Below are 20,318 nucleotides of genomic sequence, written 5' to 3'. Positions count from 1 at the left end.
TGTTTTCGTGTAAAGTGACCAATCAAAGACTAATATAATGCTTATGCTGTTATCACGTGATGTTCGCATCATTTTTCATATATAAACTCACGGTTTCATTTCAATAAATTAGAGAGAAGTTTTCACAGACCAAACGTGTCAGGGTGAGTTTCTTCATGTGCGCACATTCCAAAAGCTGGCCAGCATCATAAATTAGGACAGGAACAGATAAGCACTGGACAATTAGGTCCACAACTAAATCAACTGGTGCCGAAACCCGGGAATTCTGGGTAATGAACCTGCAGCCAGCCGACCTCAAAAGGCATTAAGTGTCAGTCAAACTGGACAGGACGGAGATTGATCGCCTCTGGAGCATGGTAAGATATATTTTGCTATCTTACCATTGGTTATCCTGTCTTTGTTGTTGATTCATACCTGTGCCTAGTACGGCTGCTAAAGGTCACTAAAAGCAGGTAACCTTGCTTGCCTGGAGTTTATTTAAATATACCTGCATGTGCTTATCTGTTACCTGGGTCTCTGTTGTGTGTTTTTATGTATCAGTCTTGAGGTGGAAGAGGAGTGGACCTACTGAGGGTTTTGACACATAATTTCTCTTGGGTGTGTGGTAACCTTGTGTGTTGACCACAAGAGAGGAGGTGTCGGGTTACGAGTCACTGTAGTGTGGCAGCGGGTGCCGTAACTGTTTGTGTGGGTTACGAAGATTTACTCAGTGATCTGTACTCATAGCCCACCAAGATAGACTGATATGTCATGTCCTAAATGTGTGTCTGGTTTAATGTTTGCCATTCATGAAGACAGTTGGGGTTTGTTAAGGGTTAAAGAGAAAGGATATAGTCAGGAATTGTTAGGACGTCATCCTCTGTTTTCTGATTTGCCTGAAGTGTTAGTTTTCTGCCTTAATGTGCATTACCCTGTAAGGGGGGGTATTGGGAAATCAATTCAGCAGATAGAAGCAGAGGCGAGAGAGGGGGGCACAGTATAGAAAGGTGCCCCTGCCAATTAGAACAGCTGGAAGATTGTGAACAGAGTGAGCAGCAGCGCGTGAAGAGTCTTGGGTTTCTTTTAGGAAGACCAGAGACAGGAGGAGATGGGTCAGACGCTGATAAAATCGGAGAAAGGAATGTTAGCATGTGACCTGGTTGCACAAAGGGAGGGGGAGCAGTATGTGAAGGGATTAGTTAAGTTAGTGAAAGTATGTGGAATCACAGATAAGGGGGGTCGTTTACAGCCGGAAGAATGGCGGAAATTGATAAAAGAAAAGAAAGGTGTATTAGTTGATAATAATTTATTGAAGACAGCGGAAGCTTGGTACAATGTAGCCAAAGCTATACACAAAGAGCAGTGGACAGAAGAGGTATTGCAACAGGGAGGGAAAACTGTTTATGTATACCACCAATGTGTTGACATTGTGAAGGAACACCCACCGCCCTATATTTGGTCTGCAGACACTGGGCTCCACCCTTCATCTACCACCCTCTCCTCTGTCCTTCCTGCCCAGCCCAGTGCACTTCCTGATGGCAGCCATCTTGCTACACCTACACTGTCATTTCCTGCCCAGCCCAGTGCACTTCCTGATGGCAGCCATCTTGCTGCACCTGCACTGTCATTTCCTGCCCAGCCCAGTACACTTCCTGGAGGTGGCCATTTTGGTACACCAAATCAGATTTCCAGAGGGCCTATGCCTCAAGTGAGCCGCCTCTACCCAGTGTGTCCGGTTTTACAAGCCGATGGTACATTCTACGTACCGCCAGATGTGCCGCGTGTCCCCACTATGCCAGTGCTTGAACCTGACACGACCGCTGGTCCCGCGAGAGACAGTTTTGTCTCCAATAGACCAAAAGGAAGTAAACATTTGCACTTAGGGTCAACCTGGTCAGACATATCTTCTTTGGATGAGGAGGCCGCAGGTCCGGAACTTCCTACGCTATCCGCATATGCCTCTCCAGATGCCCCTCTTAGGCCACAGGTGACAGGAAGGACTCCTCAGGCAGGAAGACTCCACACCCCGGCAGATGCACCGGTCCTGTATGTCATCTTTACTCCGTCCCAGGCCTCTTCCCTGGTGACCACATTGCCAGACCCCGAAAAGCAGCCCATGCCCTTTTATCGCAGGATAGCTCAGATCCAGAAGACATACTCGGCAGCCTGGAGAGACCTAGTCAGCCTATGTGAGATAAAGGCAGAAGACTCATACTGGCCAATAATGGCATGAAGTCTTAACAACACCTGGCTTGTCGATGACAAAGCCTTCTCCTCTGGACTGGAATTTTGTACGCAATTGCATGACTGGGCCAAAGAGAGACTGGCCGATCAAGCCACCACCCTTCAAGATATTACCCAAGATAAGGCGGAGTCAGTAGAAAAATTCTACACCAGATTGTCCCAGGTCTTCTCAGACCTGGGATTCAGCGCATACAACAAAGCCCATAATCAGATGCTGTCATCAGCCTTTGTTGCGGGGCTGAGGGAATCAATACGGAAGGGTCTTATCATGGCTAGGACTGAGTATCGTGTGGTGCCCCTAGACACTCTGCTGTTGGTGGCAAAAGGCCTTGAATCATCACAAGCTACCAAGAAGTCCACCCCTATTATGGTAGCAGATCCCTGGACACAAACCTGGCCAACGGCCTCAGAAGAAAATAAGCCCATTTGTTTCAATTGTGGCTGCCCAGGACACTACAAGAGGAACTGTAGAGCCCCTCCCAGACGTCGACGGCCACAGTGGAACCAGGACGCATACAACCAGCAACAGTCACAACAGCAACATCAAGCTCCTGGGCCCAGTGCGAATCACCTGGATCTTCTGCGCTAGGAAGTGGGCAAGCCTGTGTCATCCCCTATCTTGGCAGTGTCTTCAGCTGGTTCAGGGGGCCCGTTAGCAAAAGTGACCTTACCTATTGAAGGGCACCCAACGACATTCCTAATTGACACAGGTGCAGCCAGGAGCGTGATCAGATCAGAAGACCTCCCAGACCACTCATACCTTTCTGATATAGATATATCCTGCGTGGGGGTAGATGGAACCCCACGGTCTAATCCTCTTACCCGACCTTTACAGGTTGGTCTATTCCCAGACTTGCTGGCCCGGTTTGTTGTGTCTTCAACATGTCCCCTGAATCTCCTGGGAGCTGATGTGCTATCTAGGCTCCAGGCCTCTATCACATTCACTCCTGATGGCAAGGTGGTTATCTCATCACCACTAGAAGTAGAGGACATGTCTGCACTGTGCTCCATTCCCCTTCTGATGGCACTTCAAGAGATCTCTACCACCACCATCCCAGAGGATGTGCTGAGCAGAATCCCAAGTTGCCTATGGTCCACAGGATCCAAAGATATTGGATATTTAAGGGTACCCCCAATTATGGTGGAATTGAAGCCAGGAGCCCCCCTACCCAGGAAACCACAGTACCCACTGAAACCAGCACAATCCGAGGCCATTTCAAAACAGGTCAAGTCCCTTGTGGCAAATGGTGCACTCATACCTTGTACCTCTCCATGCAACACACCTTTGTTTCCGGTGAAAAAGAAGACACCTAAGGGGGAACCAGAGAAGTACAGGATGGTACAGGACCTCCGAGCAGTGAATGAAGCCACCATCTTGGAGACACCTATTGTTCCAAATCCCCACACTTTACTCACAGGGGTACCGCCAACAGCAAAGTATTTCACCGTGGTGGACCTGGCAAATGCATTCTTCAGCGTTCCCTTGCATCCTTCCTGCAGATACCTCTTCGCTTTTACCCATGAGGGGAAGCAATACACCTGGGCAGTTATGCCACAAGGGGCGCAAAATTCTCCGAGCCAGTTTGCCAAGGCCATGACCACCATACTGGACACGTGGCAAAAGGAACATTCGGCAGTGGTCCTTCTTCAATATGTGGATGACCTTCTCCTCTGTGCTGATGACCTGCCCACGGCTAAAGAAGCCTCGGAGAGTTTACTATGTTATTTGGCACACCAAGGCTGTAAGGCTTCTAAACCGAAGTTGCAATGGTGCTCTACAACAGTCGTATTCTTGGGCCACTGCCTCTCACATGGAACAAGGCATCTTACGGAGGAAAGAGTTAAGGCCATCCAAAATCTGCCACTGCCGCTAGGCCAGAAGCCACTCCATGCCTTTCTTGGCCTTATATCCTACTGTAGGTCATGGATTCCTGATGCTTCTTGGTTTATGCAACCACTCTACGATGCTCTCAAGTCTGAGCCCTTCCATCTGTCCGAAGAGGCCGCCTCCAACTTTTTGGCTCTAAAACGCTTACTTTCTTCAGCCCCAGCCCTAGGTCTACCAGACTACGAGAAACCTTTCAAACTGTTCGTGTCTGAACGCCAAGGCCATGCCACAGGAGTATTGGCCCAGTCCCATGGCGACCGCCTACGACCCGTAGGCTACTACTCATGCCGTTTGGACCCAGTGGCTAGAGGAGCACCGTCGTGTCTGCGTGCAGTTTTCGCTGCTCAAGCTCTGCTGGATAAGACCTCTGATATCGTACTGGGACATGAACTTGTTCTTCTGGCGCCGCATGACATTGCTGCCATTTTAAACCAAGTCCAACCTAAACATTTGTCCACAGCGAGGCATCTTAGACTACAATGTTCCCTCCAACTTCCTGATAACGTCACTCTCCTACGTTGCCAAACCCTGAATCCGGCCACTCTCCTCCCAATTGCTGAGGGGGGTAATGAAGGTAATGAAGAAAGTGGAGAGGATAATGGAGCCACTGAGCCTCATAATTGTCTTGAAGTGATGAAAATGGAAACCTTCCATCTTCCCACAGTGAGTGAAACACCTCTGCAGGACCCAGACTTCACCTTGTTTGTTGATGGTTCCAGATATGCAGACGATGGAGGCAAATATCATACAGGATTTGCGGTCACTACTGCAGACACAGTCCTACAGGCAAGAGCCCTATCGCCAGCAATATCTGCACAGGGAACTGAACTTCAAGCACTCACAACAGCATGCCAGATGATGGAAGGAAAAAGGGCCAATATCTACACAGACTCCAGATATGCCTTTGGGGTGGCCCATGACTTTGGACCCATATGGAAGGCAAGAGGATTTATGACTGCGGCAGGTACGTCCATAAGACATGGAGCAGCCATTGGACGACTGCTGGAAGCACTCCTTCTACCCATTCAAGTGGCTATTCTGAAGGTAAAAGCTCATGGGAAAATAAACTCCTCAGAAGCCAAAGGCAATAATCTGGCAGATTTGGCGGCAAAACGAGCGGCCATGGGACCACCAGAAATGGAAGGAGAGGTGACCGGAGAGTGGGAACCAATATTCACCTTACAGACCTTACCTGTGGACAGAAACTACCTCAAGGAACTCCAAGAAGCAGCAAGTCCATAAGAAAAAGAGAGCTGGAGACGGAGAGGAACTATTCTCAAAGACGGTCTGTTTGAGTGCAACAAGAGGTTTTGTTTACCCAAGAATATGTTTCCAGCTGTAGTCCAGTGGGCACACGGAGCAGCCCATCTGTCAAAGAGCCTCATGAACTCTCTCATCAACAAGTACTATATAGCGCCTGGAATTACCACATTGACAAATAATTTTTGCAAAACATGTGCCATCTGTGCAAAATGTAATCCGGGACGCACAGAGAAGACACCACAGAAACACTTGGCCAAACCCCTATACCCTTTTCAAAGGATACAAATCGACCATATCCAGATGCCAAAGAGTGGGCGGTTTGAGTACGCCCTAGTGGTGGTGGACATGTTTTCCAGTTGGCCAGAGGCCTTTGCTGTAACCAACATGACTGCTAAAACCAACTGCGAAGAAACTCCTCACTGAGGTTGTATGCAGATATGGACTTCCAGAGGTGATAGAGAGTGACCAGGGCCCCGCTTTCACAGCTTCAGTAACCAAAGAAATATGGGTGGCATTAGGAGTCACTCTGGCGTTCCATACCCCCTATCACCCCCAAAGTAGTGGAAAAGTAGAAAGAATGAATAGCACTCTGAAAGCCAGAATGCTAAAAATGGCCCAAGAGACTGGCATGAGTTGGCCAGACAGTCTGCCTATTGCCCTATTTAGTGTCAGATACACACCAAGGGGAGAACACTCCCTATCCCCTTATGAGATTTTGTTTGGCTCAGTCCCCAGACTTGGTTGTTATTTTCCACAACAGTTGCAATTACAATCTGATGTGTTAACTAATTATGTGACTGTATTATCACGTGAATTAACCCGTATCCATGCCCAAGTGTTTTCTTCCATTCCAGATCCTGAGTCAGATACAGGAACTCACAGCCTATTACCCGGAGATTGGGTATTAGTAAAGAAATTTGTTAGGAAACATTCCCTTGAGCCAAGATATGATGGTCCATTCCAAGTTCTGCTGACTACAGCCACTTCTGTCAAGGTGGCCGGGAAGAACACTTGGATACACGCCTCCCACTGCAAGAAAGTCCCAACCCCTGAGGAAAAGGCGTCATCTACACCATGATGATTGTGTTGTATATCCTTTTTCTAATAAGTTTGATAGAAGCTCAGCAGGTGGCTATCACCAAAACAGGTGCTCAACAGGTAGCCATCACTAGGATGAATGACACCTTCATATTCTGGTACAATTCATCCAACACATATGTGGCTACGTTCACCTTTGATTTTTGTAGTATGATACCCATATATTGCAATAGTCGTAGACCGGGATGGGCACAGCGGGCCTGTCTGGTGGTCAACTCGGATCAGATATACATATGTATACCGGATGATTATTGGGGACCGAACTGTGCCCATTGGGGATCAGTGGGATGGAGTACTGGAGCAGGTTGGGGGTATCAACCACAGAGTGCCTTAAAAAAGAAAGATAAGGTGGGGAAGCCTCTCATTAAACGTATGTCCATCTGGAAGTCAGGGTGCAGTGATAGCGGAGAAAGACTCGTCCTAAACATTGAGAATCCTAGCCCTGGTGATGCAGGACTTTACTGGTTAGGCAGGCACCCACAGAAAGGTACACCTCTAGCAAAGTTTTACCTAAAAGACATGTATAACTCATCAAAACCAATAACAAATCCCCTTAAACCTGTCATCCCTGCTATAAAAGACATGATAGCAATAGCAAACCCTACTTTTGAAGAGACAATGGCGGCTGAAACCGGGTTCTCTGACACTAACCTGTGGCTTGAGTGGATGAGATTCAGTGCCAAACAACATAACAGAAGTAACTGCTATGTCTGTGGTAGTGCCAGGCCACATTTAGGGACAGTCCCTCTCCAGATCCCACAAGACAGTGAGGAATGTTTCCTCAGCCTGTTCACTAATACATCCACCAATCATTCTGCGTGCGAAATGTGGAAAGAGGAATATCCCATAGTTACCAAAATCCCAAAGCCTGGAGAGGGCATCACTATCTATCCAGGGAATTACACCTGTTACTCGAATTACAAAGGCAAAGGGAGGTTTCTGGGTAATTTTACAGAAGGATACTGCTTTACCTACAGCAGTGTCTCAGGGAAGTTAATCAGACCCAGTCTCTCGGTGACATATACTGGATCTGTGGGGACCAAAAGATTAGAACCAGATTGGAAGGGATTTGGACTGGTGAGTGTGCTCTTGCAAAGGCCATTATGCCTCTCCACATCCTAGCAGAAAATACCCCTGACCCAATGCCTGGCCGTAGGAGGAAGCGAAAAGCTCCTTCTGGCAGTTTTGACCCACATGTGTATATAGATGCCATTGGAGTCCCAAGGGGGGTGCCTAATGAATTTAAAGCAAGAGACCAAGTAAAAGCAGGCTTCGAATCCCTGATTCCCATGATAACTGTTAATAAAAATGTAGATTGGATAAATTACATATATTACAACCAACAGAGGTTCGTGAATTACACCAGGGATGCCCTCCAAGGAATCGTTGACCAATTAGCCCCTACATCCTACATGACATTCCAGAATAGAATGGCTCTGGACATGATTTTAGCAGAAAAAGGAGGTGTCTGTAAAATGATAGAAGGAACCGGAACATGTTGTACATATATTCCTGACAATACTGTCCCGAATGGTAAGGTTACTCTGGCTATAAAGAAATTGGAAGACCTGTCAGCTGAGTTGAAGAAGAACTCAGGTATCACAGACCCGTGGGATCAATATTTCAGTTGGATGAGTGGGTGGCAAAAGATACTTGCCCAAATAGGGGTAACTGTACTAATAATTCTGGTTCTCCTGGCCCTGGTTGTATGCTGTGTTATACCATGTGTGAGGAAATTGATGAGCAAAGCTGTAGACAACAGTACACCTATCTTCCTGAACCAGGAGCAAGAGGATCCCCACATGATAGATGAAGAAAAACCTTACACCCCATTACGGTCCCTCCCCGCCAACAGTAATCTCACAATTTTGTAGGGATAGCATCTGACTTCCTTATGTACAAAGTCTGTGGCAAGGGAGGTGATGAAATAGTCATCACTTGTCTAACGTACAGCATAAAAGAGTTCCAAGGTACATAAGGACAAATGAGCTAGGTTTTATAGGGACAGAGTAAAATAGTCATTTTAAGGGGGTACTGTGATGGATTTGGTAAAATGTCTATTTCGTTTCCTATTGAATATATATATATACACTTTTTTATACACATCTTTTTACATATTTACTTTTATACTTTAATACTATTTCTTTCCACATATTTATAAATGTTTAGCATGAATATATATGTTGTGTGAATATTTTCTGCCTGCTGGGCTTTGTGGTACTTTAAGAAATCCTTGCTTAAGAAATATTTGCTCACAGGAACAGACCCCCTCCCATCGTGTGATTTGGAAGACAAAAGAATGTTTTTCTCTTTTTTAAGATAAGACTGAAGAAGATCACACCTATACCATGACGGAGATTGTTTTCGTGTAAAGTGACCAATCAAAGACTAATATAATGCTTATGCTGTTATCACGTGATGTTCGCATCATTTTTCATATATAAACTCACGGTTTCATTTCAATAAATTAGAGAGAAGTTTTCACAGACCAAACGTGTCAGTGTGAGTTTCTTCATGTGCGCACATTCTAAAAGCTGGCCAGCATCATAAATTAGGACAGGAACAGATAAGCACTGGACAATTAGGTCCACAACTAAATCACACTAAGCAAATACAGCTGGATAAAACAAAAACTGTGTCTGTCTTCATTTCAGGCTGCAAAGCAATACAATTTGATTATTTTAAAGAGGGTGGTTTTTTTCTATACCCACTGTAGATGGTTGAAAATTCAGATGGTTCAGCAAGGACTGGTCAAATTTTGATCCATCTATGACTATTCCCTCTTTGAGAGGAGTCAATCTATTTATTTATTTATTTATTATTATTTCAGGTACTTATATAGCGCCGTCAAGCTATGCAGCGCTTTACATACATATTGTACATTCACATCAGTCCCTAACCCTCAAGGGGCATACAATCTAAGGTCCCTAACTCACATTCATACATACACATACTAGGGCCAATTTAGACAGGATCCAATTACCTATCAGCATGTCTTTGGAGTGTGGGAAGAAACAGGAGTACCGGGAGGAAACCCACGCAGGCACAGGGAGAACATGCAAACTCCAGGCAGGAGGTGCCGTGGCTGGGATTCGAACCAACGACCCTAGTACTGCCAGGCGGAAGTGCTAACCATTTAGCCACTGTGCTGCCCCATCTATTGATTGACTCCTCTCTAATGGGACTACTGGTATATTTATCTGCCCGATCAGCACTTACAGCCAATTGGCTGCAGCACTGATCAGTGTACAGGAGTCCCGCTGTCAGAATACAACAGCACAGCAGGGAGGATTTCACCTCAAATGTGTGGATAGGGCAATTTTTTTTGATCAGCTGGCTGCCTGATCAACAGACAAAAAACATCTATGGCCAGCTTTACCCTCACTTTCATTCTTGGTGACATTGGTGGTTAGGACAAATAGAAAGAGTAAACCTCTTGAGAGTGGTTTTAATCCTTCACCACTCCTTCACCACTCTACCCAGAACTGAAAAATGTTTGTCTTTAGTTATACTTTAACCCCTTTGTGCTGGCGCCTCCCGGCCCTTTAAGAGGTTTCAGAAGCCGGGAGGCGTGGCGGGGTTTTAGGGTCATGTGACCACCGTGATTCGCGGTCACGGTGGTCACATGATTGGAAAAGGTCCCAATCGCATGGGGAGATCGGGACCTTTCTGTGAGTCACGGACATGTGTGCTGGGAGTGCGCAGGGCGTGAGCTCTCAGCACATATGTATTTTCAAATGGTATGTAAATATGCAGCCGCTCAGCATCAAGGCCCAGACGCCGAGAGGCCACATATTGGTGTGCGCTCAGCGTCTAGGGGTTAAAGCTTATCTAAACCCAAGAGCAAAAAAAATAATATATTGCAACTTACCAGTACTTAGATGTGGTGGCTGCATTAATTTTATTTTTTCAGGTTTGTTTGCCTTTACTTTCACCTAGTGATCCTGCCAGTAAAACACATGCTGTCTCAGGGTGACAACAAGGGTAAGAGTTTATCTGAGATTTGAGATTTTAGCTCAGTACACAGAAGTTACAAGCACAATGAATTTCCATCAGGATGAATGGGAATTTTGCTGTACTTGCAGAAAACATACTTAGCCAAAAATATAAATTGCCACCACCACATTTATGGACCTGTAAGCTGCAATATATAATATATTTGGGTTTAGATATACTTAACTCCTTTATTATGAAGGGAATCGCTGGTCTGTCCAAAACTAAAATTAAAAAAAAGACAGCAAATGAAAAGGCAACATAGCAAATGAAAGGAGCAGGATTTATTCTTACTGCTCCTTCGACACAAAACCTACTGTTATTATCATTTCAAGTTCCAGCTCTTGGCAAGCCATTTGTACATATCATTTTATATGCCCACCCTTTGACAGGTGCTTACACATTCACATTCAGGATGCTGTGCCTAGTGCTCAGAGACACTGCACATAAGGCAGAACATAAGTATATTCAAAATTACAGTATATTTATTTACTCATATGTCTATGCTGAATTTGTATGTTTTTATATGTGTGTAAATGTGTGCAGGTGCTCCATTTTTTATGTATAACAAAAAATAAATAAAGTCCAAAATAAATGAATCCTCTGTGTCCAACTTCAATATTCCCATAAATCCAGATCAAGTGAGTACCTCAAAAAAAGCAACTAAAGTAGTGTATTACCTCAATAAAATCGGTATATTATTGAGGTAATACACTCTTTTAGTTTCTTTTTTTGAGGTACTCACCTGATCTGGACTTATGGGAATATTAAAGTTGGACACAGAGGCTTAATTTATTTTGGACCAGGGGTGGACTGACAACTCATAGGGCCCCCGGGCAATAGGGGATCATGGGGCCCCTGTGTCCTTGCCCAAACTCAATAAAGCCTATGAAAAAGGTACCAGGGGCATCCCATGGGGCCCCCTACTGACCCCGAGCCCTCGGGCAGTGCCCGAGTTTCTAAATGGTCAGTCCGCACGTTTTAGACTTTATTTATTTTTTGTTATACGTATTGACTGACACAAAAAAGGTTTTTTAATAGGTGCTCCATTTTACCTGCCAAAGGATTTTTAATGATGGTAACTCTGTCTTATAATGCAGATATCTGTACCGTTCAGCAGTAGTCTGCACTTTTTGCAGACTACTGCACGGTTTAGCAATACAACTAGATCCAAGGCTGCATTAGCATGGACATTTAGCTACAGCACTAATCCCAGTGGCAGGAATCAACTAATTTCATAGCTGAGAGCAGATAGCTGTGGTTGAGGAGCCTTTACATACAGTGCATCCTGATGCAAGCACCGCAGGAAATAGCTGCGGCCGCCAATAGCCTGTCATTGCAGTGTATGGATATATGCGTGTGTGTTGTCCCCACCCCGCTTCTTCTTGCTAGAACAACAACCCTCCTGCTTGAAGTCCTAAACCTCCGCCATATTGTGCCCATTCTTTGCCAGATGCTCTCCACAACATCCCAGGCCAGTAGCATTTAAATTTCGAAGAAAGGAATGTACACACAAAGAATTATAGTTGCACTTTACTGGTTTTACTTTAGAAGATGGTGTTTACAGTCACATCCCATAAACACACTATCCAGGGTCACTTGACCGTACTTTGTCAATCACGTACAGTGGGCGATTTGCAGAAGTCACAAGTGAAAACAGCATACAACACTTCACCCTTAAGCCATCTTCTCTTTACACAGTCGCTCCCCTTCCAAAAGTCATTAGTACTCACTCAGAGATCTCTGGCTAGCCTTAGGCTATCTGTGTCCAGCATTTGACTCCCTGCTTGCTGTCTCAGAGACAGGATCACTGCAGCTGAACCTCTAGCTCCAGTACACATCACCCAGGTCCTCAAGGGGGATAGACCCACTTGGCCTGGCCTAAAAGGCCTTTTGCAATCTGATCTAGCCTCCACTTGCAAAGAGACAGGAAAACTATTGCTGGCTCTTCTGGGTGCAGAACTATCTCACCCTGTCCTCCAGCCCAGTCCAGGGTCCCTGGACAGGTGACTACATCTGCATAGATGTGGGGTAATGGACTCCAATGGCCCAACTATTCTCAGGGCCTTCCAGCCTGGCTTATATATGGCACTGACTCACCCATGACACCACTACAGGAGGGCGCTAGCTAAAAGGGACTTAGCACCTAATTACACCATCCACTGTCACCACACACTACTCTGGGACAGAGCTACTTACTGGACTCCTGACACCCTGACTGGTATTTCCACCAAGAAGCTGTTTCCCAAGCTCTGAAACATGAGGCAAAGGACTACAGCTGTAGCTACCCCAAATTACAAGAGAATACCAGTTTTTAAAGTAAACAAGAAGAACTGCTTGTAACGTACATGTGAATGATGTAACGTGCATGTGACATAAATGTACAGATTTGAGTGGGTAAGATGTGATCAGTAGCAATATGTAATCGTAACTGGAGGGACATTCCATTGTCATTAAGGATGTATATACAGTAGGGACATTCCATTGTCATTAAGGATGTGTATTCAGTCCATTGTCATTGGGGAAATGAGATACAATTAGCATCAATTAGGCTGAAAAGCCCAGCTTCTGGGATGTGACACCTTTTGTGTTAATAAGGTTGTCACCTTCTGGTGAAACCAGTTTAAAGGAAGTGGCCCCCCAGACATTCCGGCTTCATCCATACATCAAAAGGGGTATGTTCAATCTTTCATAAAAGCTAAAATATTAGTTGCAGAGAGATGAACATGCTCCCTTCTTGTAGGACATTCTGTAGGCCACATCGGCACTAAAAATCATATTTGTGGGGTAGGCAGAAGGCCAGGAACATGCAGAAAATGGTTAGGTGGTGCTGGATGGCGACAGTCTACTGGTGTTTGGCACTGTCACGATCGGACTGATGTGCTGGTGTCAGAAATCCAATCCCCGACTTGGTGTTCAAGCCGGTCTTGGCCCGACTGAACTTGGGCAGGTCAACACCCAGAACATCCTGTGGGCAGGTTCAGGAACACCCCCCCATTGTGAATTGGCCGAGGACTAATGTCCCGCCTACGTCCATATCCCCATAAATGGAGTACCCGGGCACTGGGACATTTGCTATTCGTACGGAGCTGGTTCGATCGACCAACGTATTGCTGATTCTCTGACTTGCTCCAGTCACAGGGCAAATCCTGGTAAAGTTTTACTTCTGTCTTTTATTTCCTTTTTATTTTATAGTGAATAGTTATTTGTGTGTCTTCTTGTATTTCTGTAACTTTTTATATTTTGTACATATTTTATTCACTGCCCATTTCGGGAAATTAAATCTTAAAATAATTAGTGACTTCTGAGTATTTAAGCACGTGCTCATATCTTCAGAGAGAATGGATTGGGGAGATTAGATTGGATTAGATTGTATCGTATTTTAGTGCCTTTAAACGCTTTGTCAAGCTCACTGCCAATCTGTATGCAATTGCACTGTGTGTGGGCAGATTGCGTGCAGATTGTAAAAGGTAACAGATCGGCCAGACAGAGATCTGTGTGTGAGGGGTGTCCCAGCAGACCGCCCTGCGGATAAACTGTTGGATGGTGGCAGGCTACCTTTTGTGGTGTGTCTGGTGCGGGGGGGGGGGGGGGGGTGGTGGACAGGAAGGGTGATTAACACAGGGGTTCAAGCTGTAGGTAGCTGGAGGGACCTTAGAAGGGTGTGTAATTACTAAGCTGGTCCTCAACTCTAATCAGTGCACCAGATTGTATGTAAGATTTGTATCTGCCAGTGTGTGTTCGACCAGCTGGATTGGAGTGGAGTCCCCATCTGGTGGTGGCCAAAGGTAGTGTGGGCTGTGAAAGTGTGTCACGGCTGATCTTATATATGGTTTTATATATATTCAAAGTTAAGTCCCCTTTATTCCCTCGTACCTCCCTGTCACGGCAGCACATGCGTGCCTCGGTTAGCTAGTCGCTGTGGGCGTGGGGTGTGGGTGAACCGTGACACTGCTTTATTGAAGAAACACACTGAATTTATTCAGAAAACCATCAGATAAGAGCTCATTGCATTATCATAGACAATGCCCTTTCTTTTGGGGTGATTCCAAGCCAGTGGCGGCATACCATTCGATAGCCACCGAACCCCCAGACAATATGATCCAAAATGTGACATGTTCCATTGACGGGGGCCGGAGTGACAGCTGGCTAAAAGTAACCAGGTGCCAATTGTAGAATAACTGGGCAACAGTTCCATAGCCGTAGTTACAAATCCCTGGTGAGATGTAAAGCTAAAATTCCCAAGCAAGTTCCCTTTCAGTAACCACCCCGGCCCATGTCCCACCAACAGGAGAACATAGTCCCTAAAGAGCGATGTGGCAGGACAATGGACCTTCAAAGCGGCTCCTACTAAAGTTAAAGGGTATTCCTACTGGCCCTAGCCACTATACAGTTTCATGCAAATGTGACTATGACCCAATGAAGCGATGATGGAGTACCCAGGCTAGAAGGAAATCTGAATGGGCATAAAAGTTAGCTAGTGACCAGCTCCTTCTGGATAACTTCAAAACACAATAAAACCCAGAGTTCTTTGGGCAATGGTCTCCTGCACCCTCAAGTCTGTGACATGAAGTAATGGACTATGATGGCTCAACTATCCTCAGGCGTCTCCCAACCTGGCTTTTATATGGGCACTGACTCACCAATGACATCACTACAGGAGGGCCCTCGCTAAAAGGGACCTAGCACCTGATTACACTGTTCTCTGTCACCCCACACTATTCTGGGACAGAGCTACCTAGTGGCAGAATAGCTTATTGCACCTGACTGCGTCCAGGCTTGGACACCCATCCCTAAGTGCAGATAACCACTTGGTATGCAGTTACATGCGAACAGTGATGGCTGCTATCAGCCTCTCAATAATGTTGTACAGGCCTAAAAGCCATTGCTATGCGCATGCACTTATCATTTCAACAGCATCTTGCCACTGGAATCAAATGTATGTGGCTAAATGGCTATGTAAAGGAGGCCGTAAAACTGTTTTACTACTTGTTAAAGCAAGAAAATTGATTAACTACTTCCCGTCCGCCATATAGCAGTAATACTGCCACAGGGCGGCACGGGTGCATAAAATCACGTACCCACTACCCACGCCACCATTTGCAGCTGTCAATCACCAGGTCCCAGTCGATGATTACTTGCCGGCACCCGTTGATTGCCGAGCATCTCCCACAGGGGGGGAGAACTGTTTGTAAAGAAAACAGTTCTCTTGCCTGTCAGCTCGTGCACACTGCTTTGCATGGCTGTGCATAGTACATACTTACAGTGAAGCACACATACACAGCACACAGTTAACCCTTTGATCGCCCCACATTTTAACCCCTTCCTGCCCAGTGCCATTAGTACAGTGTCAATGCTTTTTATTAGTACTGATCACTGTATTGGTGTCACTGGGGATGTCAGTGACACCAAGTCAGTTCCCGCCAGTGTCAGAATGCTTGCCGCAGTCCCGCTATAAGTCGCTGATCGCCGCCATTACTATTAAAATTTTTAAAAAAATCCCAGTATATATACCACCATTTTTAAATTCACATAAACCAATTAATTTACATGTATTGGTTTTCTCTGCTATATTTTTTTAGTCTGACGGAAAGCTATAAAGTCTACAAACTATGGGATATATATGTGAAAATTGATCAGTTGAGACTCTAAAATGCTGGACTCTGGTATGAAGTATGGCAGTGACCAGGCCGCTAGTATGGGGTATGGCGGTGATCAGGGCACTGGTAAGGCCCATGGGGTGATCAGGATGCTGGTATGGGGTATGGTGGTGATCAGGATGCTGGTATGGGGGTGATCAGGACACTGGTAAGGCCTATGGGGTGATCAGGATGCTGGTATGGGGTATGGTGGTGATCAGGATGCTGGTATGGGGGTGATCAGGACACTGGTATGGCATATGGGGTGATCAGGATGCTGTTATCGGGTATGGTGGTGATCAGGATGCTGGTATGGGGTATGGCAGTGATCAGGATGTTGGTATGGGGTATGAGGGTGATCAGGACACTGGTATGGCATATGGGGGTGATCAGGATGCTGGTATAGGGTATGGAGATGATCAGAGCGCTGGTATGGTGTTGATCAGAGTTCTGGTATGGTGTATAGAGTTCTTCAGGGTGTTGGGTATGGCACATGGCGGTGATCAGGGTGCTATTAAGGCATATGGCAGTGATGAGGGTGCTGGTATGGCATGTGACGGTGATCAGGGCACTGGTATGATGTATTGTAAGCATTGGGACAGGTGACAGGGGCTGGCAGCAATATTTATTAGGGACTACACTGGGACAGTGATCAGGGACACTGGGGTGGCTGGTACAGCAGTCTGAGACTAAACATGCAGCCTGACAGAGAGAGAGAACCGATGCTTAGTTTAATTTTCTATTGTTTACGATGTGATGTGATTGCTGTGCTTGGACACTTGTGCTACTTTGGTGCAATTTCAGTGCAAATTGGCTCCATAGAACACGCTAACCACATCCAAAGTCACAGGAAAGTCATACTACATAATCACACGAAAATTGCATCAAAATTGCATTGAGCCGCAATATGTAAACACCAACAACAAAACATAAACAATCTTAGCACATTTGTTACTTGAGCACCAGTAATAGCCATATGCTGTAATCTACATCCATGCTTGATCATAGATGCTGGTCATGTGCTTTTTATGTAGTACTGCAGTATGCCGAACCATTTTGATCAATCTCTGAAAATAATATGTATAAGTCCTGGTAAGATTTGTAAATAAATTGTAAAAATGATGTCCAACTTACTTCTGCACCTTTTTCTTGTTTAATATCCCCATCTAAGGCATGTTGTTGAAGATGCCTGTCAGAAGTACAAAACAGTTACTATATTTACAGTCATAAATATGTGGGGTACACTAGAAACGTTGTTAAATGTTTTGCCTAAACATGCTAGCCCTTCTCTACATCAGAGGTCCCCAATCCCTGGGCTGCAGGTCGGTGCCAGTCTATGCCCTGTTGGGAGCTGGGCAGTGCGGTGGGGGTTGGGCGGAGGACGAGCAAGCAAGGTACAATCTGTAAGTGTGGCCACTCGCATTGCCACCTGGGCTCTGCTTCTTGTTGGGTCAGCAGCAGGGGCCCTGCTGTGGGCTGCACACACGGAGAATCTGGGTTGCACACTCCTTGTGGTGGTCTAGTGCCTGGGGGTGGCAGGTGACAATCGAGCCTGAAATAAAGAGATCTAGGTGACTCTTGCATCATTACTAGTCTTCCTCTTTCTCCAAATCACAATAGTAACAAATTTCAACAAATCTGAAATAAATTATAACAAAACAACAAATTCATATTCATTTGTTTTATTGGGATGACATAATGCGAAAAATTGGATCTTTTGTTAATGAAGGAAGCATTTTGTTTTATTTGGCTGAAAGTAGCGCAGTAGTCCTTTTACATTAGCAGTTTCCATTAATTTATAAAATGCACTACATATGAAATGGAAACATATTGCAATTAATACAGTAAGGGCCTCTAACATGAGGGAACTGACCGCCTGCATCTGATCCAATTTGCTAAAAAGAGATGGATGGGGGATTCATTCCCCATCTGTCTGGTGGAATGGATGACAGTTGGATGTAAACTGACAGGTGGTCTGTTTACATCTGACCACCCCATAGAGAACAGTGGGCTGTGCCCGTGTCAGCTCTGTGCAAGCAGGGCAGATGTGGACCTGTTGTCAGCCTGCTCAACAGGGATCAGCGGACAGATGTGGTGTGAACTAGCAGGGATGACTTAGAGTGCTTAAAGTGTAAACCCACAACAGTAAAATCAGTCTGTATATGCAGTAAAGCATGCTTGTTATACTCATTAGGGAACCTAAGAGATTAATCTTCAACATTATGTAAAAAGGGTATTTGATTCTGTCCCCTTCTTCCAGTGACTTCTAAATATCTCCTGATAGAACAGAGGCTCGGGGGCAAGCTGCACATGCTCTGTTTGGTGTGTATTACTAGAGAGTTTCTTTTTTTCTTGGAAGAATGCATGTGATCAGCACAAGGTCAATCAGCACTATCTAGACAGAAGTCAGTGGTTCTGCATCCTCCTACAGGAGAATGAAAATTCCTCATACAAGCTTTAACCAGTGCTATGCTGGACACTGATAGAAGTCACAAGACTGCAATATACTGCTGATGAGAAAATGTATTTAGCAGTTTATATTTACTAAAATAATTGCATTTCTATGTTCTGTTTACTGTGGGAGACCAAATATAGTGGATGCAGGGTCCTGGGTTTAGTAACACTTTAAGTATTCTCTTGTTAAAACAAAAATAGTCATTCTTCTGAAACAACTTCTGAAAATACTAAACAAATATGAACATAGGGGAGGAATTCTGAAAAAAAAATCATTCTAGCATAACAAATATGACGGAACGAAGTGTTTGACATAACGAATGAATCCAAAATGAAACAAATGTTTCCATCTTGAATTTTTCTATTTAACACCTTATAAGCATTTTGTGACCACAGGTCACTTCCTCAGACATTTGGTGCACATACGGTCTCTGGACATAAGGGATCTCTGAGTAGAATACTTCAATGCCAGTGTCATTGTAACCCATGATATTTTTATTTTGGTACATGGAAATCATGCCAGGCAACATCTTCAGGTTTTTCACATACCTACTGCTATATCCCACCATGGCCACCTACTATTCTGCATGGAGACTATATTCTCCAGATACATCCAGATTGCAATCACCATTTTCATGGCCTCTAGCAACCTCGACAATGTAAGTCTTTTTCTCTATACGCATATCTCTTTGTGGAATTCAAATACTACACTATAAGGGCTCTCACGCCTTTCTTCCTTTGGATGCTTTTGTGGATTCTTTGGATATTTGTGGATGCTCCTGAATAACTGTGTTTACTAGGAACACAACTCACACTACTGTATCAAAAATTAGACATTCTTCTGTGGTCTTCCACACAGTCTAGAAGCCTTCTCCAGAACATCCCGTTCTCTAATCAAATCTGTCAAAGATCATGTTTTTGTGTCAGAATTTTTCCTTAGTGATGTACGGCTTGAATGCACTTCTTACCTTTGGAGATATGAATTGCTGTTCCTCAGACTTTCATATTCCTTGCTACCTTCTGGAATCCATTTTATGGATGTGTCTACACCAACTCCAACGTGTCCTTCAGCGCCTGAAGATATTGGCATCCTTAGTCAAACAAGTGACAGTCTTTTAACCAGTGCAATGCTGCTAAGTCCATGAATTTAAAAAGTTTGCAAAAAAAGTAAACAAAAAGTATATTGAAAAAAAAACAACTGATAAATACAAATTTAAAAGAAACTATCCTTTGTGTAGATTATTTTAGAGCTGTAAAGGGAAACAGTGAAAAATCATTTGTAAAGCAAAATGATGTAGCTTCTGTGAATGCAATAGTAAATAAATCTCTTACAGTTGCGTTGAACTGTAAAGGAAAAGATTATATCCTTGGGCTACGTGTACAAAATATTTTTTTTTCATTGTCACTCTTCTGCTTGCTCAGTGTGAATGATGTCTAGTGACAAGAAAGTGTATATTGTTCTACAGCCTGAGACATCTTGCAGACATTCCATTGGACGGAATCTGTTTGTTACTGTTGCTTTGGCTACAACAGGTTTTGGTTACCAAAATATCTCACAGTCAGAAGGACTTGTTGAACATACATGACAGAAAGCTGCACCAGCTATACTTTCATCTTTAATCCACCAAGAAGGAAAACAAAGCTCATAAGCCACACTAGAATCTGCATCCTTGTTAAATGAATGCAATACTCTCTCAACACAACATAATCAGATACCAACAGCATTAACCACTTGCCCTCCAGAGGATTTACCCCCCTTC

The 20,318-nt window shown here is 44.7% G+C and overlaps 1 protein-coding gene and 1 pseudogene across 1 annotated transcript in view; one reads left to right on the top strand and one right to left on the bottom strand.

Annotated features, from left to right (window-relative positions):
* LOC149468193 (uncharacterized) overlaps positions 1-20,047 on the bottom strand; it is a 34,575-nt gene extending 14,528 nt beyond the window's left edge. Inside the window, exons 1-2 of the mRNA XM_089670603.1 lie at positions 19,527-20,047; positions 17,239-17,293 (exon numbers count right to left, since the gene is read on the bottom strand). Of these exons, the coding sequence (XP_089526729.1) occupies positions 17,239-17,293; positions 19,527-19,648 (177 nt within the window). The 5' untranslated portion in view covers positions 19,649-20,047. The remainder of the gene's footprint in view (positions 1-17,238; positions 17,294-19,526) is intronic.
* Positions 6,764-11,706, top strand: LOC149468194 (uncharacterized; annotated as a pseudogene).
* Positions 20,048-20,318: the final 271 nt, after the last annotated feature.

The sequence above is a fragment of the Staurois parvus genome, unplaced genomic scaffold, assembly GCF_062004578.1.
Source record: "Staurois parvus isolate SC_StPar_1 unplaced genomic scaffold, SC_StPar_1.0 ptg000091l, whole genome shotgun sequence".
NCBI classification, from domain to species: domain Eukaryota; kingdom Metazoa; phylum Chordata; class Amphibia; order Anura; family Ranidae; genus Staurois; species Staurois parvus.
Note: the sequence above shows the minus strand (reverse complement) of the source record. Positions and strands in the feature narration are given on the sequence as shown.